Source organism: Gigantopelta aegis, chromosome 6, assembly GCF_016097555.1.
Source record: "Gigantopelta aegis isolate Gae_Host chromosome 6, Gae_host_genome, whole genome shotgun sequence".
NCBI lineage: Eukaryota > Metazoa > Mollusca > Gastropoda > Neomphalida > Peltospiridae > Gigantopelta > Gigantopelta aegis.
In genome coordinates this window covers 44,915,414-44,943,298 of record NC_054704.1, presented here as the reverse complement: position 1 = coordinate 44,943,298, position 27,885 = coordinate 44,915,414, and the positions used below count along the sequence as shown (strand labels likewise).

The 27,885-nt window shown below is 34.9% G+C and overlaps 1 protein-coding gene across 1 annotated transcript; it reads left to right on the top strand.

Moving 5' to 3' along the window:
* Positions 1 to 243: 243 nt before the first annotated feature.
* Positions 244 to 26,040, top strand: LOC121375856 (lysosome membrane protein 2-like). Its single transcript, XM_041503528.1, has 13 exons — positions 244 to 368; positions 1,563 to 1,723; positions 2,372 to 2,516; positions 6,687 to 6,905; positions 8,643 to 8,734; positions 10,884 to 10,933; positions 12,592 to 12,661; positions 14,912 to 15,108; positions 16,432 to 16,550; positions 17,363 to 17,436; positions 19,756 to 19,810; positions 22,685 to 22,843; positions 24,654 to 26,040. Exons 1-13 carry the CDS (start codon positions 249 to 251, stop codon positions 24,711 to 24,713), a joined length of 1,521 nt encoding a protein of 506 aa, XP_041359462.1. The 5' UTR covers positions 244 to 248; the 3' UTR covers positions 24,714 to 26,040.
* The last annotated feature ends 1,845 nt before the right edge of the window (positions 26,041 to 27,885 follow it).

The window sequence follows — 27,885 nt, the reverse complement described above, 5'->3', positions numbered from 1 at the left end:
CGGGCTTTTTCTCTAAGAATATATGTTAAAATTAGCAAATATTTGACATCTAATAGCTAATGATTAATAAATCAATGTGCTCTAGTGGTGTCGTTAAACAAAAATAAATTAAATTTAGCACAATACTCGCATTTTTAGTAGTATGCAACCCATCACTTCGAAATGGAATATAGAGTATCGTCCCCTTTTGTTTTGTTTATTACGCGAGTGGAGTTTGGACTGTCACGAGGTTTCCTGCTCAACGTAAAATGGCCAAGAAATCTCTTATCTGTTCGATAGTCTGCGGAGTCCTAGGCGTCATTCTTGTTGTAATTGGCTGTGTGCTGATTCATGTCTTCAAGCAAATGATCCATACGCAGATAAAAGAGGTTATTGGGCTTTATCAGTCAACCGAGAAAGAATAAAACGTCAAAAGCCGAGCTCAAGTCGATAACGATGTAGCGTAAGAATAGGCCAAGCTGCGAGAAACATTCTGCGCAGAAACGCCAGTGGCTTCCTGTTGGAAGTCTCCTCTCACGCGTATGACAGTATTATAATGCAGTTAGAGTCAAACATTTGGACCCACTATAGTTATTTAAAAATCAGTGCTGATTATTAAACATGCTTTTTCTTTCTTTCTTTTTTTAAAGCACACTAGATCGAGACACCTATAGCCCTCCCCTTATTGCTATTGATATGTTTATTAGTTTATTATTTTGATTTCGTTATGACTAACAGGTTTAGATAAAAAAAAAATATTAGGACAGTAAATAAATAAATTAGATGTTAAGTTTAGTATTTCCAGGGCGGGACGTAGCTCAGTGGTACAGCGTCGCTTGATGCACGGTCGGTCTGGGATCGATCCCTGTCGGTGGGCCCATTGGGCTATTTCTCATCACAGCCAGTGCACCACGACTGGTATATCAAAGGCTGTGGTATGTGCTATCCTGTCTGTGGGATGATGCATATAAAAGATCCCTTGCTGCTAATCGGAAAGCGTAGTCCATGAAGTGGCGACAGCAGGTTTCCTTTATCAATATATGTGTGGTCCTTAACCATATGTCTGACGCCATATAACTGTAAATAAAATGTGTTGAGTGTGTCGTTAAATAAAACATTTCTTTCTAGTACTTCCAGTTTAGATGATAATTTATTTTGAAAGATACATAATTTGATAAATTATAGGACCTATTAAGTTTTATGGATTTTGAGGAGATTTTTATTTAATTTAATGTTAGTGTAAACATTACCACACTATACAAGTAGATTCCATTCCTGACAAGTATAGACCTTTAGATGTATTTTCCTAAGCAGTAAACACATTGGGGTAATTTTTTAGTGCAAAAATGTAAATACATATAACTAGTGGGCATGTTGGTTTCAGAATTGCAAAATTGGAGGTCTTCATAAATGCATTTTGAATTATTTTAGTAGTTTATATTTTATCATTAATTTGGGTATACTTTCGTTTTTAATGTTTTTCAACATTATGACTGATGTGATTCTAAAGCCCTGTAGAAACATTAATTTTCTTCAAGTTACAATTGTTATTCAGTGGTGATTAAAGTTTTTGTCTCCTTTAGCATATACCACTGAAAAATGGATCTGATACTTACGAAGACTGGGTTGTTCCCCCTGCACCAATTTACTTCCAAGTGTGGGTGTTCAATGTTGTCAACCCTGATGAGATTATAAAAAATGGTGCCATACCTGTGCTGGAAGAAAGAGGACCTTACACATACAGGTTAATAAATGAAGAGTCCATTTCCAAAACGTGATATATCCATTTACATTATTTTGAGAAAAGCATGATATTGCTGCAATGTGAAATAGCGTATATATAACATGAAACACAGCTTTTAGATCCTCATCAATGGGCTCGGATAATGGTTTGATAGAACTTTTATTGTTGTATTGCTGAGCTGTTCTAACATCAATATACATGTACAGGGATTATTTTGTTTCCAAAATTTTGATTAGCGATATTTCTAGTCAATTGAAAATTGATTAGCAAGTATTGTTTAGTTTTTTGACATTGTGTAGTAAATCGCGACGTGATATTGAACAAAATGTTTCCTGATGTACCTTCACTGCTAATTACTAGATTTGAAAATTGGTGTATACTGAGCTTTGGAAATTAACTCTTCAAATGTACATGGACTTCAGTTTCTATCAATGCTTTTATTCTTTGTTCATTCTTGATGACATGACTAGACTATTTTATGTTTAATATGGAATTTAAAAGATAAATTTTATTACTGCATAGTTCATGTTTTGAAGCCCAATGCAAGTGATAAGGATACAGTGATTCAACTTTAAACAAAAAAAATTGTTTTCATAATACATAAAAGTATCAATTAAAGTATTTAAAACGTATCCCTTTTTTTTCCAGAGAATATCGAACAAAAAAGAAGATTGATTTCATAGAGAAAAATGCCACTGTAACATACATGGAAGACAGGGCATATGTGTTTGATCGCAATATGTCGTGTGGTCCAGAAACAGACAGATTTACTACTTTGAACATTCTGCTAGTCGTAAGTTGATGATGATAGTATTCTGGATCATTTTTACCCAGAAAAAAGTTAGGACCAACACTTTATAAAATAACCCCAATATTAACTGGTAGTATGATAGTTTCCACTTCAACCATTTTTAAAGCAATTTAGGACCATCTCAGTTGCTCCTTAAGTGGGTGTGGGTAATTTTTGGCATGCTTCTATCAGAGAACTCTTCAAGCACGCCTGTGGTGGGCACAACCCCTGACTGCCAGAGTTCTGTCCACGACAGGTATTCCGTAACAGCTAATTGTTCTATTATAGTCCAGAAATAGAATTTAAGTCAGTGGTAGACTGCTTGCCTGTAATGCAGTGGGTCGTAGGATGGATAATTCTCAGTGAACTTTGTTTTCTTTTTCCATATCAACCAGTGCTGGTATATTAAAAATCATGGTATGTATTGTCCTGTCTATGTGAAAATAAATATGAAAGATCGTTTACTGATTATTTGGTAGGAGGACCCTATGTGGCGACTACCAGTTTATTGCTGTCTCATTCAGGTGTTAAAATAACCCTACGCATGTATGTTAGACACCAAATAGTGCTAGTTTAAAATGTCCTGATTTCATGTTGATGATTATTCAGCACAACATTGAAATTATGTGGACGATCAATCAAAATTTCATGTGCAATGTTACATTGTTGGTTCTCAAATTGTACCAATTTTTCAAAATTTCATGCAAATCACTTAAGTTGGGTGAAAAAGGATCAATTAAGGCATTTGGCCTGGTAGGCATATGCAACTATATTTAATGCTTAATATCAACAAGTATAATTGTATAGTTAATTAATAAAATGGTTAAATGTGATGACTTGTATATACAGCCATTTTGTACCATCTCAGTGAATACGCCCTCTGGCGAGCCAGTGGTTATGTAATATTTAACGTGTCACATCAGGAATTAATCTTAGAACTGAAGAAACAAAAACATACCTGATTTTTGCAGATGCATCGCAATGTTCTGTAATAATATCCATGTCAGTAAGCCAGCAATAAGTATATATTATTTTTCAATACAAAATAAACCACCATTGTCAAAGCGTCGAAGTAACTGTATTTTGTTTTGTCCATACATGAACCCACGTACTGAAATGATAATCGGAGTGTTTTTTTAGTTAATTGGTCTTTTCTTTCTGTGGCTTGCACCTGTGTTTTACGATTGGCAGGTGTATATTTAGACGGTCACCGGTCAAGGTGTCTTAGACACAAAACAAAATACATGCCTATTTTATTAAGATCACAGAGTATTGTGGAATAGCCACGCGGCCACCCCTATAATGGTAATGGACATTATCAGCTGTCCTGCTTTATTACTGTAAATAATTCTGTAAAACTCATGATTAAAGCGACATACCCTAGTTTCAACCAGTGAAAATTAACAATAAGTTTTGTTAATCTACAAACCTGTATCACATTTGGATAAAGTTACAAGTGAGTGAAACATGAGTCTGTGACTTTGGAATGGTGAAATACCCTCTAAAAACAGACTAAAACTTGACTTCATAACTATTACTTCTCAGATGCACGTGCATTTTTAAAAATATGAGAAATGCATTTTGTGATATTAAAAACATCAGGATGACCAAAAACACTTCGAATCTACGGAAATTGATAATCTAAACAATAAAATCTAAGTAAAGTATGACTCGAATTATCAAAGACGGTTATAATAGTCAATAATATGTGTTAGTGATTAAAAACTAGGGCCTGTCCTTGACTTTCCTATCTAAAATCACAAACTGACCAATTATGTAGTCCCAAAGAAAAGAAAATTATCACTTATTGTGAGTGGTCATTTTTGCTCCAACGTACCCTACCAATAGGCCTAATAAAATGCATTTTTTCTTTGGATTTTTTAAGAGTGAAAAATACTATAACCCCATTTCATTCTATTAGAAAGAAAGAAAGAAAGAAATGTTTTATTTAACGACGCACTCAACACATTTTATTTACAGTTATATGTCGTCAGACATACATGTGTATGGTTAAGGACCACACAAATTTTGAGAGGAAACCCGCTGTCGCCACTACATGGGCTACTCTTTCCGATTGGCAGCAAGGGATCTTTTATTTGCGCTTCCCACAGGCAGGATAGCACAAACCATGGCCTTTGATGAACCAGTTATGGATCACTGGTCGGTGCAAGTGGTTTACACCTACCCATTGAGCCTTGCGGAGCATTCACTCAGGGTTTGGAGTCGGTATCTGGATTAAAGATCCTATGCCTCAACTGGGATCCGAACCCAGTACCTACCAGCCTGTAGACCGATGACCTAACCACGACGCCACCGAGGCCAGTCATTCTATTAATGCAAATTAAAATATATTTAGTTAAATAGTTTATTATATTATCAAGTCATTTATGTTGTTTTACAAGTCAGGTGGATTAAAGCGAAGCGCCTTGTTGTAAATGACTGCCTTTGTTTACACTGTGCATACCGGAGTTGGTCAGAGCTCACATCACTTCGTCCCAAACTAGAATTCCGGAAGCACCGAAAACAAAAGAAAATGGCTGCCTCCAGTTTTTTTATTAACTCTAAAATTACGTGTTTTTCATTTCTTACAGTGTCAGTATGTATTGGTGGTCTTGATATGCATCTTTTTAACACATACGGCTCATATTTGAGATTACTCTCCCTTTAACTAAAATTCTGGTTACAGTGATTTAAACAAATTTCTTCCAGGTATGTATAATTCAGTAAGTATGGTTAAAGCATACTGCTCTGGGCATGTAAGTGTTTAGTTTGGAGATTAATAGTTTAGAAAGAGAGAAAACCTTCTGGTATATAATTACAATAACTGATAACAGAGTATCTTGTGATGTACTTATTCAACAAGAAGGACAGCACATACCAGTGCCTTTGATATACCACTCACAGACCACTAATCGAGATGGGAGTGACTTGGTGAAAGTGTGTGTACAGGACTTTCAGTATTTGCTGGGGTAGTCTAGATTGTGAATAATGTGTAACACAACATGTGCCCTAAAGGTACTTGATACAGTAAACACATTAAGAAAGTAAACATTGCTTTGACCCCAGAGAGCCTTCCCTGCAGTGACTCCACTGGAAGTTTTGTGTATTCTAAGACTTGTTGATCAAACATATTGTGTGCATTAATTGATTATTTCTGTGTTACATTACATAATTGTTAAACCCATTTCTTACTGTTTTACATGAATATAAAATGCAGGATAAATAAAATAACTGGTTACTGTCTTAAGATATTGACTTTATACTGCTCAGGTTGAAGGGCAAAGGCTGCAGTGCAAAACCTCACATCCTCGCAGGAAAAAGCTGATATCTTAAGACAGTAACCAATTATTCTCTGTCTACACATAGTTATAGAATACATGCTGGGGTTCTTGTCGTAAGCATAAAGTAGATGATCATGCAGGTATGGCAGAAAAAACATGTTACAATGAGAATAATCATCTGTTAAAAAGACGGTCTGCGATCGATCCCCCATCGGTGGGCCCATTGGGCTATTTCTCGTTCCAGCCGGTGCACATGTACTACCCTGTCTGTGGGATGGTGCATATAAACGATACCTTGCTGCTAATTGAAAAGAGTAGCCCATGAAGTGGCGACAGCGGGTTTCCTCTCTTAATATGTGTGGTCCTTAACCATATGTCTGATGCCATATAACCATAAATGAAATCTGTTGAGTGCGTCGTTATATAAAACATTTTCTCCCTAGTATATATTGTATTTTTTCACATGTATGTATGACATTATTGTGAGACTAAATCTAGTTTGGATTACTACAAACATTAAAACTACCAGAAACACACTGAATATATCCTAAACTCAGGATAGTTTTTTTATTGCCAAAATCAGGTGGATATAGAATTGAACTAGCAGATGGCAATCAGGGATTTATCCAGGCATTCTGTAGGCACGGAAAATTCCAAAATTCACAATTTCTGTGCTAATATATATATATTTAAATAATTATGTCTGTTTTAATAAATCAATTTATTGCATCATTCAGTGGCCTTAAAACCCCCAACAAGTTTGATTACTGTGCTAATTTTTTTAATCACATCAGACAAAACATTATGGATAAAACTCTGGCAATACTTTCTGGTAACCTGTTAAAAACCAAAAACACTGTACACTGTATGTGTTATTTCCTTCTTTTTCCAGACTGTATTGAACATGATTCGCTTCGAATATGGCGCAGTCAAAGAGGCGTTTCAAATCTTTCTGGATCTGTTTCCCAATGTTCATATGTTTCTGTCGCTTTCTGTACATGATGTACTGTGGGGTTATGAAGATCCCTTGATCAAAGACCTTGAAGATTTCATTTTTAATTGGACACACAAGACAATACCTTTCGATGACCATGTTGGTCTCTTTTATAAGGTAAGTACATGTGTCTTGTATCTTAATCTATTTTGTGATTACTGTTTGATCATGTATTTATTATTGCAGAAATTTTATCAAATGTTTTTTAGAGGTCCTTCTCAAACAGTTTCTATGTATATGTAAAAAAAATTATAACTTGTTAACACACTACATGTATAGATAAATACATTTTTAAAATGTATTTTATTTACCATTTCTATTAAAGAAGCATAATTGTGGTTTTCCACTAGAAGTATTAATTTTTGTTTTAAAAAACCCACTGCTGCCTAGTAATTTCTCATTTACTACTAGAATAAATTCAGTTTTAAATAATGGAAAAGGTTTAAAGGTTAAACATATGATGTCACAGTTTTGTATGTAAAAATTTTGCATATAATGTCCATCCATAATTCTTTGTGGTAATTGCAATAAAACATAATGATGGCAAAGTGCGTAGAAGAAGGCTGGAAACCACTATAGATTGAACCAGAAAATATGATGAACTTTCTGTTCTTAGTCAAGGGTTCTTGGGAACATCACGTTTTAAGCCTTGTGGCAGCATATTACATATCTGATATATATCTAGATTAAATTTTGAAATGAATATGTGTGGTATTGATTAATTAAGCTATTTGTTACAAATAACTGTACAATTAGTGAACTGCAGTATTTGAAACTAAAATAATGCAATGATTGTTAGTTTCACAAATTAAAGGAATATTGTATAAGGATATGATGTCACAGAACAGTAATTTATTATTTTTAAAACCCATTTATTTAAAACTATATTTATAAATTATTGAGTATTTTATTTGATATTTTCAGTAGTCTCCCTTGGCTTGCCATATTTCATTTTTTGCATGTTTTATTTTGCTTCATGCAATTTTTTTATTTTGTCTAATGAATGTTTCTAAAGGTATTTCAGGAAATATGTTTTACTGAATTTTTTTTTTTATATTATATAAATGTGGAAGTGAATTTGTCTTATTTATTAAATTTTTTGACTATGTTCTTATTCTTTCCCCATCTTTTGCATGTGTGTGTAGGCATAATTATACATGTAGTTAGGTCAGGTCAGGTCAGGTCAGGTCAGGTCATTGGGTTTTACGTGCACATTCAGAACAAGCTGTTGTATTGCACGCCTGTCATGGGTGCAGGTGCCGGCCTTGGCCGGCTCCTCCATCCAGGACAGAAAAACGGTAGGGCGGGTGGGAGAAGGAACCGCCCATGCTGGCAAGTGCAAGGGAACACTAGCAGTCCGACTGAGGTTGGTAGTGGGCGGGGGCAATTCTGGTGCTACTGAAATTTGAATATCCCATAGGATTAAATCAAAAGAGAAAAATGTTGTGCAATTTCTTAAGGAATTTTGGCGCATTTTTGAATGGTTCACCGAAAGATAAAAAGGGAAGCTACATTATTATTACCCTTATGATATAAAAATCCAGATTTAAAAAAAAAAATCAGAAATATTTAAGTTAGCTAATGTATTATAGCATAATTATAATTAATTAGCTAATACATTATAGCATAAGTACTTAAAAATACAATAAAACCTAAATGATTATTTATATGCTTTCAAAATTACATTTTACATTAAACTATGTTAAATTTACATGGTTCCAGGGTTGGCTTTGACTTGGAATATTAATTTATAATTCAATGATAATACTAATATTGCACTTAACAGTTGTGCTTAAACCTTACCTGCAATGCAAAAAAAATATTACTCTATTTTATTAATTTGTTTTTTGCTAGAAAAATGGGACAGATGATGGAATATATAACATTTACACAGGATCCGATGATGTTGACAAGTTTGGAGTAATTGCCACTTGGAATTATAACAGGTAAGTTATACCATGTTCATTTTATTGGTTGAGTCATATATTGTCTCACCAGCCACCTAGCCTGGTATAAACTCTGATCAAATATGTTTTGTTTTGCTTTCAGGTAATTGTAATGGTTCAATTAGATTAAAAAGAGAATTTGGGTTCTTTAACACTTTAAAAACTAAGTTTTACATAACTCCTAGGTAAATAGAGTTTATTTACAGTATATAAATTTGTGACTGAATTTTGTTACAGCCTCAAGATTCAACAAACAGTAAACAATGTAGATATTTTAATTTATACCAGTTCTTTATGCTTGGCACACACCTACCGATTAATGCCGACTCCACAGTTGTGTTGCTGTTAATCAGTAGGTGTGTGCAGGGCAAAGATGCAACAGTTTTGCCCTGATTAGACTGTCGTCTCAGATGGTGTGTGCACATTTTTAGACTACTGCCGGCTTGACAGTCAAGTTGGCATTAATCAGCAGGTGTACGCCAAGCATTACTCGTAAGAAAATAGTTGCCTTGTAATCCCAACTGCAAAATTACATCCATAGAGAAAGCTGATTCAATTTTTTTTTTAAATGAAAATCCATTTCATAGACTTTACTGTTTCTTGCCATTTGTATATAACGTTTGTTTTTCCCTTTGCAGGAATCATTTCATGTTTAATAGCACATAGCCGAATTAAAGCCGCACACCCTAGTTCCATCTAGCGAAAATAAATTATAATTTGGTTAATCTACAAACCTGTAACACACTTAGATCACGTTTTTATCAAATGGAGTGAAAAAGCAGGTTTTATATAGATAAATACCATGGGAATCCCCATGTCCCAATTGCTTGAAATAATTTTGAAAGTTAGTATTCTGATGTCACCGGTAAATGTCACTCGAAGCACAACAATGCCTACGTCACAACAAATTTCACAGAGTGCGCACAGACTTGGGGTGCGTTCTTTTCACCTCTCCTGGACATGTTCCAACTGTTCTGTCCTGGTTGTATCCCCTCTCCAGATATCGTAAGACTTAGCGAAATTATTGGTTTTAAGGGTTTGTAACATTTTGTATTGAGACACTTACTTGTCTGAACTTTATTGTTACTGAAAATGTTCACGAACTGTGAAGAAAAATCTCACAAATGAACAACAACAAATCGGATGTTGATTGTGCGAACCGTGCATGAGAAAACAAACCAAACCAAAATGATAACGGTCACGTGGTATACCAACATCAGTGACGTTTACACAGGAAGATTCCCTCTTAAAATAGATTGGACCTCGCTTGCTTAACGTTTTTTTCTCGATAGCACGTCTTGTGAAAAAATGCAAAAAATACATTTCGTGGTTTTACAAACATCAGGATTACCAAAAAGCACTTCAGGTGAATGGAAATGTGTATTCTAAATAATAAAATGTAAGTAAAGTGCAATTTTATTTGTTAAAAATGGGTTTAATAGCGAAAAACAACGCCGTAATGGTTAACAAATAACTGTAACTAGGGTGTGTCCCTTTAAGTGATTTTATTAAAATCATATACATTGATAAATTAAAAAATGAATAAAAAAACCCAATTACAAACATTTGTTTTCAAAGATATCATCCAGTCAGAATCCAGTAAATCAAATAACAATAGAAAGTTTGTAGTTGTGTAAAGATGTTCAGTCAGAGGTTATGATTTGTGGATTGACAGGCAGATTTGCAGCTTCCATTCCTTTGGAAGACAAGTTTAACTTGAGGCTGAAGGTGGCAACTCAAGTGTTATTTTATATTTAAACACAGCTGGACTGGATTACACATCATAATGCGTTTATTTCTGTGAAAGACAAGCACAGCGATTATGCCATTATTTAGGGAATTACTATGTCAGATTTAACCATTTGCAGACATTAATTATGCTTTTAATAAGTGTACATCAAAGGCTGTGGTATGTGCTATCCTGTCTATGGGATGGTGCATATAAAAGATCCCTTGCCGCTAATCGAAAAAAGTAGCCCATGAAGTGGCGACAGCGGGTTTCCTCCCTCAATATCTGTGTGGTCCTAAACCATATGTCCGATGCCATATAACCGTAAATAAAAATGTGCTGTGTGCATCGTTAAAAAAACATTTCCTTCCTTCCTTTTAATAATTATGTATAAGTCTTTTTTTTAATTTATTATTTCAGTTCCTTAAACTGGTGGTCAACTCCATATGCTAATATGTTAAATGGTTCAGGTAAGTGATTTAAAAAAAAAATGTTTTCAACTGTAAGCCAGTGAAACATTTTTTTTACAATGCATGTGAAAAAAGAGCAAGAAAAAGGTTTGCATTTGCATTTAGTTCAATGATGAAATGTTGTGTTTAGCTCCAATTCTCACAAAATATATGTGCTACATCAATGAAACTTGTTTTATAGTAACTGTTGCACTGACAGATGTTCATCACAGTTCACTGACAGATGTCATGGTAGGCGGGACATCTAATTCCTTGGTATTCCTGTTATTAAATGTATCGTGTTAATTTGCATGTTTTTAAAAATTATTGTTGATATACAAACCAAACATGCAAACACTAATTAATATTGCATATTTTCAGTGCAAGACGTTTTATTTAGTCTTAATAGATGTCATAAATCAAAATGAGGTGCCTATTTAACATGATTTTTATAACGATTGTTCCGGTAAAGAGAGGAATAATATCTCAAAGGAGTTGAACAGTGATAAATAAATCAGCTATGTTTGCATTCATTATTTGACCGTGGTATGTGCTATCCTGTCTGTGGGATGGTGCATATAAAAGATCCCTCATGGAAAAATGTAGCAGGTTTCCTTTCTAAGACTATGTCAAAATTACCATATGTTTGACATCCACCAGCCAATGAATAATAAATCAATGTGCTCTAGTGGTGTTGATAAACAAAACAACGTCATTATTTGAGGGGCGGGACATATCTCAGTGGTACAGTGCTCGCTTAATGCATGGTTGGTCTGGGATCGATGCCCATTGGGCTAGTTCTCGTTTAGCCAGTGCACCACGACTGGTATATCAAAGGCTGTGGTATGTGCTATCCTGTCTATGGGATGGTGCATTTAAAAGATCCCTTGCTGCTAATCGAAAAGAGTAGCCTATGAAGTGGCGACAGCGGGCTTCGTCTCAATATCTGTGTGGTCCTTAACCATATGTCCGATGCCATGTAACGGTAAATAAAATGTGTTGAGTGTGTTGTTAAATAAAATCTTTCCTTTCATTATTTGAAGATTAGTGATAATTGTAGTAAGTGTAAACACAACTCATCTTAAGCTACATTGTACTTGTATTTCTCAAGAAGTAAAATGTTTATTTTCGTTAATTAATCATATTAGTGGAAATTGAGGAAAACAAACATTTGATTGAATTAGTCACCATCATGGTTCCTGACATTCATTTCATTTCAACTTATTTTCGTGCTTATATCCAATTAAGGTTCAAGTACTCTGTCCTGGGCACACACCTCAGCTATCTGGGCTGTCTGTCCAGGACAGTGGATTAGTTGTTAGTTGGTTAGTGGTTAGTGAGAAAGAAGAGGGTGTAGTGGCCTTAGACCTACCCACTGAGCCCTTAAGAATTCTCTCTGGGTTGGAGCCGGTACCAGGCTGCGAACCCTGTACCTACCAACCTGTAGTTCGATGGCTTAACCATGATGCCATCGAGGCCAGTTGGTTCTTGACTCTTATCTGCCTTATTTATAGTTCTTTCAATGAAACAAAAACTACCATCTTGACAAAAGTTAAATATTATAGTTCAGTTATGCACTTTTTGTCACAGACATTGGTATACAATGTATAACTTGCATTTTACTAAATATCAAATTAAAACTTTTATGTAATGCAAAATTGAATTTGTTTTTTCTACAGATGGAACTCTGTTCCCACCCTTTGTGGATTCATCACGTCCTTTGTATCTGTATGCATCTGATGTTTGCAGGTTTGTACAATTTGTTTTTGGCTTGCCTTTACGAAGTTAAATGCCTTAAAATGGGGACATACATGTATAGAGGATACTCCCCTCGTGTCTTGTGATATCATAATTTATCAGCACGAGTTGATAAAAGTATGAAATTCAAGGCTTGCCGAGGATTTTTATACTTTTATCAAAGAGTGCTGATAAATTATGATATCACAAGACACGAGGGGGGTATTCTTTTTATCATCCATTATCATTCTTTTCGTTTGCAACAATTGTAAACAATGTCAGTAATGTGGGTTGAATGTCACTATATTTGGCAGCGGTAGACTCGTTAACTACCAGAACAACAGTGGCGTGATGTCACTAATGATAGGTTTAGCACTGTAACATACACAGTGACGTAACAAAAAGAAGTGATATCTCCTGGGAGAATATCACAGGAGATATCGCAAATTATAGTGCCAGCGATATCTCCTACAAAAGCCTTTAATGGATGATAATTACATATACTTGTAGGTACATGTATTACTTTTCTATTGGCATCAACTTTTGTGTTAAAGTTTTGCATTTAGTTCAGTTTCTCACAGACTATAAGTCCTAGGTCGATAAAACTTGTTTTATAGTTGCACCTATGGATGTTCATCACAGTGCACCAAAAACGTTTATAATATTAGGTGAAACATTTAATTCTGCTTAAATTGTGTTAATGAACTAGCAGTAATATATTGCAAATGGCCCAGATTATAAACATTATAGCAGACCAGTATGACAATATCCCCCACTAGCCAATGGACGTAAACACAAAGTTTATTTGCTGAAATATTTTTTTATATTAGGCCATTTCAGAAAAACTTTGTTCTGAGTTTTCATTAAAGAACCAGTGTTCTTGCTGTTCCATTTAAGCAGGACAGCCCACCCCGCTATTGCATTTTGCTGCCTCCTTTATTTTTCTAGAACCCTCTTTATTTTCCCGCACCCTACTATATTTTACAGCACCTATCTCCGCTATTTCCAAATGCACACTTTTTTCCCACACAAAAATAATCATCATTCTACACACTGGACATCAAAGGAAACAAGCCACGTTGTGTGTATGAAAAAGCAACTGACAAAAAACTTCAATAGCTTACGACAGTTACCATAACGTAATTTAACAGTATTTTTAACAACCTCTATTTTGTCCCATACCTGTATCCATTTGTATGTTTGATACATGCAACAAAAGTTATATTTTATTTGAACAATGAAAACATTTTATTTGTTATCGACAGGATAATCTCCGACTGAAAAAACACTTATTTGGCACCAAATGTGTCACGTGATCAAACCGGTCATTCTGTCTTTTATTTCCACTAACTATCATCTGATATTTTGTCCTTGATTGCAGATTTAATTGGTTGTAACTAATGAATTTTACTTTCTGTCATGTCTGTCATTCTGTTTATTCAGCAATACTGTATAACATATAAACTTTTCATTTTTGGGGGGGATATCACCCCTTATAAAAACAACGGCAGTGGTAGTGTTTATAATTAAAATAATTTATCTTGGGTTCCAAATAATATACACCTTTCCAAAAACAAAACCACTTTTTATCAGTTAAATTGGCGATATCAAAGTGATCGATTCATTTGATGAAAATGGAAATAAAATGAACACAAATATTTTTTAATCCCACATTAGGGGATCACTTTACAAACATCTGTATTGTTTTACATATATCTTGAAATCTTTATTAAAATAATAATATTAAAACTTTGATCGGTTTAGCAAAACCGGAATTGCCCATGAATGTCACACCAAAAACTGTCACAACATGAGTCAGCTTGTATTTCATATCAACTTTTTTGTATCAGATAATGAGAGGCAAAATAATGAGTATGTCTTTCCACAAAGTCGACCAACCAACACACAACGATATATGGTAACCAAGCTTTTCGGATGGGTTTTGGTTGTTTGTTTGTTTTGTTTTGAAGGGCGTGATGCCGCATGGCCACCCTCCTTTAATTTGCACCCAGAAAGAACACTGAGAACTAAGTTTACTTGCTTCTGTTAACTCTTTTAATGAAATTATTCTATTTTGAATCATTTCCAATAGAGTAACACTATAAATTTACGATTTTTAGAAACTAAATTTTACCTTAATTTAGTGCCATTACAAAATGTTAGGATTACATCTATCACCATTAACCAGTTGTCAAATCAAAGCAACATTTTTTGTTTTGGGCACAAAGTTCGTATCATTTTAATAATGTCTTTTGTTTGCAGATCGCTGGAAATTGTCTACAAATATGGCTACAAACTGAAGGATATTGATCTGCTACGATATGTTGTCCCGCCCAGTTCGTTCCGCAATGTAACGAGTAACCCTGACAACATTGGCTTCTGTACGCCATTCGCCAACCTGTCTGACACATCTGACTGTAACCCCGGTGGTGTTCTCAATGCAAGCGTGTGCAAACAAGGTAGGTGTCACCACTGGGTGGGGCGAGATGTAGCCCAGTGGTACAACGCTTGCTCGATGTACGGTCGGTGTGAGATCGATTCCCGTCGGTGGCCCCATTGCGCTATGTCTAGTTCCAGCCAGTGCACCCCAACTGGTATATCAAAGGCCATGGTGTGTACTACCCTGTCTGTGGGATGGTGCATATAAAAGATCCCTTGCTGCTAATCGAAAAGAGTAGCCCATGAAGTGGCGACAGTGGGGTTCCTCTCTCAATATCTGTATGATCCTTAACCATATGTCTGATGCCATATAACCGTAAATAGAATGTGTTGAGTGCGTCGTTAAATAAAACATTTCTTTCTTTACCACTGTGTGGACAGTGGTTCATGAGTGTGTGTCTTCATAACTGTTTAATTTCCAGTGAGATCCGTCTTGTGTAAGTTTAAATTGTCTACGATTAAGGCTTGCTTATTATTAATGCAGTTTCTCATTCATTTCCATATCTGCATTATTTAAGAACACCATACTAAGCATTATTATATCACTTACTTACAGCCAAGGCCTCCACCCCTCCAGGAATCTTTGTCAGGAAATGTATTTCCATGTGTTGTTATGTGATACCTACAACACCCATTATAAATTAGATCATTCTCTTTTAGAAAGTTGATCAAAGTCTTGTTCTTCCCGACTCTTTCTTATATTGTTATCCATGATCCCAAACAATTAATACAACCGATTTGGACAATTGTTTTCTTAATTAAGCTGCCAGCAAACATGACATCACTGAGTGAAAAAGGTGTGCATGGGAAAATACCTCATTGATTGATTTTTATCAATATGCATCAATATATGTATATGCATTTTATTAATAAACACACATGCAAAATCATGTTTAATGGAAATTGGGCCTAACCAATCTTTGGGAGTGGCAATCCTCTTAAGAGTGATAATGTCTCTTGGGAGCATTTATGATATTATTAAAACTTCCTTTTGTCTCTGCCTTATGCAAAGATACAATTTTAAAAATGTTAAATAATGTAATTTTTACATACAGATATATGAATACATTTTGACTTGTGTTAAAAACACAAATCTTTCTTCTTTTTTTTTATTTTCAGTTTTGGAAAAGACCCAGATTAACCTTTGTTAATGCTGGCACCCACTCCTTTATAATTAAGCTGAAGTGCTTGAATACATAGATTAGAGACTATAATATAGAATTGTTGAATGTTTGTCCAAATTAGAACTGCTCCACTGGACCCAGTATATACCCACATAAAAACAAATGTGCAGACTGGTGCATTCCAACATGTGGCAGAATTTAGTCTGTTTATATTTGCAGATGCCCCATTTCTGTTTTCCTCGCCTCACTTCCTCTTTGCTGATGACTCTGTCCTGTATGGGGTCAAGGGAATGCATCCAAGTCTTGAAAAACACCAGACATTTCTTGATGTTGAGCCAGTAAGTATGTCTACACTTTGAAAATAAAACTCTATTGGTGGTGACAGAAATTTTTAAAAACCCAAAAAATTCTGCAAAGCATTCCATCGTTTTAATAGTTTGCTCAATCAATAGTTCTTGATATATTCTTAACAGGGCGTGATTTTGAGGAGAGTCCGGGAGCCCAAGGCTCAGAAAAATCATATAGGTCTCTCTAGCCACGCATGGCTCGTAAAAATAATTTGTAAAATTACATTGGTTCTTTAAAATGACATAGTCAACATATATCTAAAAATCCTGGGAAACCACAGTCATGAATAGCGATCTTTTCCGTAATTTCATGCCAAACATTTAGTGTATCTTCTGTTCTACTGGAGACACATGGCATGGCTCGCTGAGTTGGTGGTGGGCTCTAAAGATTTGCAAATAGGGAGTCCTTAAGACACTTAAATTGTGTTAACCAAAATCGCACACTGCTTAATATATGTACCTTATATGTATACCAAAATGTTCGATCTGGTTTGTGTACAGTGTGGTGCAGGGTCAAATTGAGCTATCAGGGATTTAGTCAGGGTCTGAAGGGATAGAGCATTTCTGGGGCCAAGTCCATGTATAAAACATAATTAAATAATAGGGCCCAGGCTCCGTATTCATAAACGTACTTAAGTCAATGTATGATACTTATCGACATACTTAAAGTATGTATGTAAGTATCATACTTTGACTTAAGTACATTTATGAATACGGAGCCTGAATTCCATTTAGAGCCCAAATATACTGCTAAACCACAAGTAATTTTGTATGTGACATTTGGTGAATCGGTGTCCTTGCAGATGACAGGAGTTGTAATGAATGCTGCAAAGAAATTACAGTTGAACTTTAATATACAGAAGATTGACAATATCACGTGAGTACGGTACCTGCAGTATAACATGTTGCCTTCGTATCTTTGGAGTCAGAATTTAATTTAGTTATTTAATTTATTACATACCCATTAAATCTTACTACACAGTGTTTTCGCTGCTTCATTTAAGCGGGGCGGTCCGCCCTGCTATTGCATTTTGCCGCCCTCCTTTCATGTTCTCCGCCCTCCTTTATTTTTCTGCGCCCCTCTTTATTTTCCAGCACCTACTATATTTTCCAGCACTTATCTCCGCTATTTCCAAATGCACACTTTTTTTTCCACACATAAAAAACACAACGATCAGTCTGCACACTGGACATCAAAGGAAACAAGCTGTGTTGAGTACGAAACATTTACGACAGTTACTGTAACATAATTTAACAGTGTTTTTAACAGCTTTATTTCGTCCCATACCTATATCCATTTGTATCTTTAATACACACAATAAAAGTTACATTTTATTTGAGCAATGAAAACATTAAATTTTTTATGGGTTCTGCAAACTCCGATTGAAAACCCCCACTTATTTGGCGCCAAATTTGTCACATGATCAGAACGGTCATTCTGGCTTTTGTTTCCACTAACTATCGTCTGATATTTTGTCCTCAATTGCAGATATAATTGGTTGTAACTGATGATTTTTACTTTCTGTCATTCTGTTTATTCAGCAGTTCTTTATAAAATATTGTAAACTTTTCAGTTCTGGGGGATACCACCGCTTATAAAAACAATGGAAGTGGTAGTGTTTATCATTAAAATCATTTATCTTGGATACCAAATAATATAAACACCGCCTTTTCAAAAACGAAACTACTTTTTATCAGCTGGCAGTAATATTTTATCACAGCGATCGATTCATTCGATGAAGATGGAAATTTTAAAAAATGTATTCGACATTAGGGATCACTTTACAAACATCTTTATTGCTTTTCGTATATCTTGAAATCTTTCTTAAAATAATAATATTAAAAGTTTGATCGGTTCAGCAAAACTGGAACTGCTCGTGAACGTCAGACCGAAAAAACTAGTGCGCTTGTATTTCGTAAACTATTTTTGTGGGCAAAATAAGGAGTATGTCTTTCCACAAAGTCATTTTTTTTTTTGCTTTTTGCTTATTTTTTTTTAAGGGTTTGGTGCTGCGCGGCTGCCCTCCTTTAATTTTCACTCAGCGAGAACACTGCTGACATTTCTGACCGTGCAATAAAAAATGTTTTAGTAAACATGTGGGTTCAAAATCTCACATGCGTAGTACATGTACCTGTTTACCTGAATGACGTCATGTCCCTAGCCAAGAATGTCATAATAAAATGAACCAACTTTCCAAATGAAGTAAGTTGTGTTATTTATTTAAACTTTTGTTAACCATAATATAGAAAGGTGGTATGTAATAAATACAGAACCATACACCAGTTGTTCTGCCATGTTATTTATTGCACTCATTTATAGTGCATGGTGTCATAGTATAATATTATTGCGCACTATAAACTTGTGCAATAAATAACATGGCTAAACAACTGATATGTGATTCTGTCTATGTATTACATTCAGTATGCCCTGTTTCTTGTGCATAAATGGAATGTGGTTATTGGTTGGTTTGTTTATTTGGTAGGTATTAACATACTTATAGCCTGAGTGTTGAAACATGCTTACTGTGGGCACAACCATTGATTAAAGTCAGGAATTGTTCCCATAGTAGAAGGCTATTGGTTTTAACTTTACATACTAACATAATCATAAATTTGTAAACGATAGCCCTTATTGTACTTATGGGGCGGGACGTAGCTGAGTGGTACAGCGCGATCAATCTAGGATCTAGGCTTGATCCCCGTTGGTGGGTCCATTGGGCTATTTCTCACCACAACTGGTATATCAAAGGCCGTGGTATGTACTACCCTATCTGTGGGATGGTGCATATAAAAGATCCCTTACTGCTAATCAAAAAGAGTAGCCCATGAAGTGGCGACAGCGGGTTTTCTCTCTCAGTATGTGTGTGGTCCTTAATGATATGTCTGGCGCCATATAACCGTAAATAAAATGGTGAGTGCATCGTTAAAATTTCTATCCATATTGTACTTGCAGGCATCCAAGAACAATCATGGTGTTTGCCACTGTGCACATCCGGTAGCTAGGGTGAAATAATTTTTGTCTAAAAAATTTGATAGAAAATAAGTTGCCTTCATGCCCCTCTTTTGAAGGAAACGTTTGCCTAATTTTTTTATTAAACTAAAGGCAACACATGTGCTCCCCCAAACCCACCACACCCCACACCCAACTAAAATTCAACCTGGAAAATGTTAATGTTTATTTTATTTTTCATTTCAGGGAAACTCTACAAATTAAAAAACCCATCATATTTCCAATGATGTGGTTGAATGAGGTGAGAAGATTTGTGTTTTACTAGTGTGTGTATTGTGACCATGGGCCTAATTAACTAAACTCTCGCAACTTTGCGATCTCGCTGTGCAATGCTAAAAGACTTGCAAAGAGGATGCTTTGTTGGCTAGCAGAGTCTAAGAGAGCTTTGTGAATTAGGCCCCATCTCTTTAGAGAGGCTGTTCAACAATAATGTAATAATGATCTATGGGAGAGAATGTCATGGGATGCATTATAAATATTTTTGGTGATGGTTAGACAAAGAGTTCCCTGACATTTTCAAAACAAGATCTAATTTTTATTCATAAAGGTAAATATATCCAACTATGAACAGTTTGTTCCATTACAGATAAATGTTTATCTAGTATACGTTACCAAAGAAAATTAGAACAAAAATACAGACAGAAAATTCAGTAATGTTTGTCAAATTATATGTTCTTGTTCAAATAATCTTTAAAGAATTCATTTCTGTTTGTATCAACAACCAAAAAAATTAATATTTCTCAAAAGCTCTATAAATGAGTTAGGCAGTTAGCCAAGAGGCTGAAGATATTTATGTAGATGCTAGTTCTCTGACATAAGCGTACGGGCTCCCATTTGTGTAGGCTGGCTTTTGCCCAAATTAAACGAAAATGCCAGAATCTGGATAACAACATTTATTCATATTAACATTACTACCAACAGCTATATAGAGTTGAAAATGAACTACTACACATTTTTACATCATGGATTACAACTAATTTTGATAGTAGAATAATGGAAGTACATGGTACAAAGGTCTCAGGTTAGCACATTTTGCCTAAATTTGAGGTTTTGCTCCAGCATGAGGTGGGCAGTCGTCTCGTACGCGTATGGTCTCTGAGGGTAGTGGGATTGTTTTGCATTTACTTTGCATGTTTATATTATTACGTTTTTGTAATTTTCTGAGAAATAGTAATGCTAGGTCAACCAAATGTGGTTCAGACATATTTATTCAATCACTAAAATTTTCCAGAATGCTGAAATAGATGAGAAAAATGCCAACAAAACATATGCATATATAGAGGATTCGTCACAATGTTTTTTAATATAGAAAATATCAGTGTTAATCAGTATTTGTCAAGGCTCTACCGAGACTAATATCAATTAACTAAACAAAGTTGATATTTTACATATTAAAAAATATGAGTAGCGAATTCTATTTATTCTATAATACTTTTAAAATAGCATTTTAATTCAGTATTTAGTCAATCAAAGATTAGGAATAAAAATTGTATTTTGTGAGCATAATACATTATTTTTATTCCTAATATATGATATTGACGATACTGAAACACACAACGGTAATAATCTCTTTATCATATAATATCTCAAGTTTAATACAACATGTGTTTGTATACTGTGTACACAACTTTAATTCCAGTCAGCCATTATTCGATATTCAAATGATGTAAGAATATATCATGCGATGTCTTTTTGAATAGAAATGACATCAAACTTTAACGACGTCATTTTGGATAATCTTATATAAAAATAAACTTGTTTATAGTTTTCTTAAAGGAATGCTAATGCAAGGCTTTTGAACTGGTATGCCTATTCAGTGATATATAATGCACATTATTTCTTAATATCAACAAGTATAATCTTATAGTTAATTAATAAAACAGTTAAATGCGACGGCTATTATATATTACGGGCACAGCCATTTTGTACCATCCCAGTGAATACGCCCTCTGGTGAGCCGGTGGTTATGTAATAATTAACATGTCACATCAGGAATTAGTCTTAGAACTGAAGAAACAAAACGTATCTGATTTTTGCGGATGCATTGCAATGTTCTGTAATAATATCCATCCCAGTAAACCAGCAATAAGTATATATTATTTTTCAATACAAAATAAACCACCACTGTCAAAGTGTCGAAATAATTGTATTATATTTCGTCCATACATTAACCCACATACTAACATGATAATTGGAGTTATTGGTCCTTTCTTTCTGTAACCTGCACATGTGATTCCTGATTGGCAGGTGTATATTGCATGGTATCCAGTCAATCACGTTTTTTTATTAACTCTAAAATTACGCGTTTTTCATTTCTTAAAGTGTCAGTATGTGTTGGTGGTCCAGGGTTGCATCTTTCCAACACACAAGGCTCATGTTGGAGTTTAGTCTCCCTTTAAAGTGTCAGTATGTGTTGGTGGTCCAGGGTTGCATCTTTCCAACACACAAGGCTCATGTTGGAGTTTAGTCTCCCTTTAAAGTGTCAGTATGTGTTGGTGGTCCGGGTTTGCATCTTTCCAACACACAAGGCTCATGTTGGAGTTTAGTCTCCCTTTAAAGTGTCAGTATGTGTTGGTGGTCCGGGTTTGCATCTTTCCAACACACAAGGCTCATGTTGGAGTTTAGTCTCCCTTTAAAGTGTCAGTATGTGTTGGTGGTCCAGGTTTGCATCTTTCCAACACACAAGGCTCATGTTGGAGTTTAGACTCCCTTTAAAGTGTCAGTATGTGTTGGTCGTCCGGGTTTGCATCTTTCCAACACACAAGGCTCATGTTGGAGTTTAGACTCCCTTTAAAGTGTCAGTATGTGTTGGTCGTCCGGGTTTGCATCTTTCCAACACACAAGGCTCATATTGGAGTTTAGTCTCCCTTTAACACTGGACAGCTTTCAGTGTAAAGTTGCTATTGAAATGTTTTTGTTTGATGACTATGAATGCATATGTCAGCTATGGAGTGTCACCATAGTAAGTTTGCTTAAATGTCAATAAACATAATGCAGTGACCTCGATTAATTTACATATAATTTGCAAAGTTATCAAATTCTGAAAGTATGTTATGAGAAATGCTAAAATAGATAACAAAAGTGCCATTTTTATCCAATGACAACTATTTTCCAGAATGCCAAAATTGACGACAAAAGTGCCAACAAGTTCAAGTCTGAGGTGATGGGGCCAATAAAGATCACGGAAGCTGTTCAGTACGGTCTGATCACTCTTGGAGTGTTCATCATTGTGTGTGTGCTGGCCATCGGTCTCAAACGACTGCTGTGTAAACGGGTAATTCATTTAACTAGTATTCCTGCTTCGTTTTATCCGCTTGACCATATCTGATGTAGTGTGGTCTCTCTTAATGGGGCCCCATCAGTAGGCCCATTGGGATATTTTTCGCTCCAGCTAGTGCTCCACAACTGGTGTAACAAAGGCCGTGGCATGTACTATTCTGTCTGTGGGATTGTGCATATAAAAGATCCTTTGCTGCTAATCGGAAAGAGTAGCCCATGAAGTGGTGACAGTGGGTTTCCTCTCTCAATACATGTGTAGTCCTTAACCATACATGTATGTCTGATGCCATATAAACGTGAATAAAATGTGTTGAGTGCATCGTTAAATAAAACATTTCCTTCCTTCCTTTTTCTAATGCAACAAGAGATCTTTTTTATGCACTTTCACACAGACAGGAAAGCACATCCCACGGTCTTTGACCAGTTGTGGTGCACTAGTTAAAAACGAGAGAATACCCAATCAATTGAATGGATCCACCGAGATGGTTCGATCCTGGGACACGAACACCTCAGGCGAGCACTCAACCGACTGAGCTAAATCCCACCCCTAAAAGGAAAAAAAGGACAAGAATGAACTTTCTTCAATTGTAATTTAGTTTGTATGATTTTTCTCTTCAATAATGATGTCATTTTTATATTGTCTCTATAGTGTGTGTAGTCATAATATTAGAATGATGTCAAATATACGGTGTCCTTGTTTTCGGGTAAAGTTTGGAACATTTAGCTTAATAGGTATTTCGTAATACTCTTTGCAGCACTTGTGTGAAAGCGAAAGTAGGAACAGCACATTTTACTCATTATTGAGAATACAAAGTATACAGTAAAATAGATTTAAATATAGGTAGTACTAAACCAAATAACTTCCAGCTGGGTCAAAGTTCGAGGTGCACCCAACTTTTGATAGAGAAGTGAACACCACAGGTCCTGTGATTGGTGATAAATGTGTGTGTTGGTTGTAAACAAAAATAGTTTCATCTGGGCAAAAAATTTATCCAATTTTATTTCATCTAGTACCAGTGTCAAGTAGCGTTGTGCTTGAAACATGTATGGGGTACCTGTAAAAAAAAAGTACTCTAATTTTGTGCGGAACTAGGCTAGTCATAGATGCTACCCATTATTTCAGAAATGAGCAGCTTGACCCCCAATTTTTTCTGATTCACTTTAAGGGTGAGGGGTGGTAGTATTTATATCCGTGGCGTTTATGTTGATTGATACATTGCAGGTAGGAGTTTTAGCCACATATGTTACTATTGTTGTCTATGGGATTTGATTTGGTAGTATTCACCCTATACAGCACAGCTCATAAATAAATATTTTATTATAAAGTTGACTTTTAAAGGGTTTTTTTTTTAATGACACCACTAGAGCACATTGAGTGATTAATCATTAGCTATTGAATAACAAATTTTTGGTGATTTTAACACGTCTTCAGGGGAAACCTGCTACATTTTTCCAATAGTAGCAGGTGATCTTTTATATGTACTTTACCAATGACAGGACGGCATATAACACAATCTTTGATATTGGTTCTTTAAAGACTAATATATTGGTACATGTTCTATGCTGTCACGACCACTTGTAAAATGCGCTTTGTTGCTAGCTCAAAAGTGGGGCATATGTGGTGGGTTTTTTTTCTAAAAGTTCTACATGTAGCTAAGTGCTGTAGTTTCATGGTGATTTATCCATTTTTTCACAGAGTTATGGCTCTTGAATTTAGGAGATATGGAAGTTTGTTGGGCCTGGTAGGGGACATATTATATGCATTGCTTTAGCAGTACTCTCAGAATGCTTCTTTGTTTTAACAGTCTGACTCTCACTCGCCTCTGGAATCTCTACAAGAAGAAAAACAACCACTACTTCAATGAATCCCAGTCAAGAGATAACTTCTGATTTTCTCAAACAGTGGTAAAAGGGTGGTCATTTTTGGCCAATCTAATAGGATGGTTATTTTGTATTTTACCATCTTAAAAGAATGGCTGTTTTCGTATTTCCATCCTAAAAGGATGGCTGTTTTCGTATTTCCATCCTAAAAGAAAGGCTGTTTTCGTATTTCCATCCTAAAAGAATGGTTAGTTTCATTTTACCATCCTAAAAGGATGGTTATTTTTATTTGGCCATTGTAAAAGAATGATTGTTTTTATTGGAGCAAACTGGAAAAAAAAATGTGTTGGAGGTTTCTTTTCTTTTCTTTTAACCACAACGAAAAGAATGGTTATTTTCTGATTACCAGAAAAATGGAATGTTTGTTTTAATTTTACCAGACTATATAAGTCTTAGATTGGTTATTTTCAAGATGTCAGAATAAAAGAAGAGATTTTTGTTTTGACAAGACTTAATGATTTATTTTCATTTTACCGTAATGTTTTATTAAAGATGTTTATATTTGCATTTTAAATAATGATATATAAAAGTTTTTGAAAGCAGTTTTACAGATAAATGTAGTAAATTATGCATGTATTGTATTAAATGCTTTTTAGATAGATAGATAGATAGATAGATAGATAGATAGATAGATAAATAACTAGTTTAATGTGCTCATATACCACTAGGAACACGCCCATCCAGAGTCCGACCTCCGATAAGATCGGTGGCCTAACTCTGGATGGGGGAATGCTTTTTAAAAATGTTTACTAAATATTTCAGTTCTTTCCCCTACTCTTTTTTGTTTTCTGCTTTCTTCATATTCAACACTCTGCATTCCACTATCATTTCGAGATGTTCAATTTCTTAATGTTGATGTATGTATAATGTATGTGTACCTTATGCAATAATTACTGTGATTAGAAGAAACGAAAATGTGGCCTTTAACGCCAGTGCCTGACCACTCTTCAGTCGAGATGATTGCTGTAGATGATAGGGAGACACCTTGTAAACCAAGTCTCTGAGTAGGTTTAACTGTGATGAAGGGTATGATGACTGAAATAAAGTATACAGTTTACGGTTTGATGTTTTATATACCATGTTACGTTGTTGGTAGGGTTTTGATCCAGTTACACTCATCTCAGATTATGTGTACCAGAAAATGAGTTAAGCATCACCTAGGTTTGACCATGTGACTTACAATTTGCAAGAAATTGTGACCATTTCATGAAAGGAAGGAAATGTTTTATTTAACGACACACTCAGCACATTTTATTTATGGTTATATGGTTAAGGACATATGGTTACGGACCACACGGATATTGAGAGAAAGAACCCGCTGTTGCCACTTCATTGGCTACTCCTTTTTTTTTAATTAGCAGCAAGGGATATTTTATATGCACAATCCCACCGACAGGATAGTACATACCACAGCCTTTGTTAAACCAGTTGAGGAGCACTGGCTGGAACGAGAATAGCCCAATGGAAACTGATGGAAACTGATCCTAGATCGATCACACATCAGGTGAAAGCTGTGTCACTGAGCTATGTCCAGCCTCCCCCCCCCCCCCCCCCCCATTTCATGGATACAAAACATTGAAATTAATGTTCTGTGTATACAGCACAGGTATCCCCAAACATTAACATCAGATATGTTATAATAATGTTATATATGTAACTATAGTATTTGTATTAGGGGTTTTTGTTTGGGGATACCTGTGGTATACATAGGATATATTGAAAGATATTGATAGCAAGTACGTAAGACTGTCGTTTCACCAGAATTTAATATTACATGGCAGAAACCATAAATATCCATGAAAATATGTTGTAAATTACTATAGAGCTGAAATCACACTTATGTACTTCTCATAAGTAAGTTATTCATGCCGTGTCAAAAAACTAAAAACTCTCAGTATCTGGTTTAAACCTAGTCTGCAGAAACAAAACACGTTTTTGCCTGCAGTACAATTCTGGTGGTGCTTAATAAATTTCCAGGTGTGTATGTTTGTTTAATTTACTTTAATTTTTGATATTATGATTTATCGATTCAGAAGCCATTTATTTTGTGAAGTTATATTATTGGTAGGTAGTGACTGGAATTTGATTATTGTATTTGGAAGAACAGAAGTTGTGGCATTGCTATTAAACTCAAGCAAAGTAGTGAAACTACTAACATTGATTCTGTGCTTTGTAAATAAGGGACATATTGGTGGATGATTGGAGGTAATAACATTTTAATGATGTCTTTCCTATGTTGCATAGAAGATTGAAACATTTGTACTGCCATAAAATGTCAGCATTAGTTATAGCTTCCATATATTCACAGCATTTTATGATTTAAGTTTAACATGGACTAATGTGATAATTGAGGAAATCGCCTTTGTGTTGTTGTTGTTTTTGGCAAATTTTATGTTTGAAATCTCTTGCAAAGACTGCAGAAGAGAAACAAAATCATAATTGTTTAATATTGCAAAATGATGATTTATCGCTATAAAAGGCATTTTACTGTATAATATTTTCACAGCTACACTCAACAGTTATTAGGCAGAACAATTAAATTTTGTAATTAAACGAGCAAATTCGTAAACTACTAACATTAATTGAATAATTTGTGTCTGAACTGAAATCATAACCTTTTATTATCATGGTGATTCATGTATACAGTATTCCTGAAGATTTTATAATATTATTATATTTTATTTAACTGCCATAACATTTCAGCATTAGTTAAAGCTTCCCTACATTTGTATGTTAATAATTATTTTGTGATTTATTTGATGTGAAATAAAACTGACTAACATGGTAAATTTGACATACACAACTTAATGGAAGGCATATTCAGTGATTTGGACATGCTTATGATGCTAACTAATCATCAGATACACACCCCTTGATAAGAAACATTAAAATATACCATATATGGGGACTTATACTGTGTGATTTGACATCAAATAAAAATCCCATTGCATGAACAGTATAAAAATTTTGATACTTTTTTATGTTTAATATTTCAATTCAATTAGTTAATTTGGGTAATTAAAACAACAGTTTGTTAAATTGCTGTGGTTTTGTTTTTTCATCTTTGAAAATTACTAATTATTTGATCAATTTTTTGCTTAAATTGTCATATATTTGTTTAAAAACCACAATCATGATGCAGATACATGTCATTTT

Excerpts from the sequence above, each read along its gene's own strand:
- LOC121375856 (XM_041503528.1), top strand. The coding sequence starts at position 249 with ATGGCCAAGAAATCTCTTATCTGTTCGATAGTCTGCGGAGTCCTAGGC. Across the intron at positions 10,934-12,591 it reads TAATATGTTAAATGGTTCAG|ATGGAACTCTGTTCCCACCC; the intron begins GTAAGTGATTTA and ends TTTTTTCTACAG. Across the intron at positions 12,662-14,911 it reads TATGCATCTGATGTTTGCAG|ATCGCTGGAAATTGTCTACA; the intron begins GTTTGTACAATT and ends TTTTGTTTGCAG.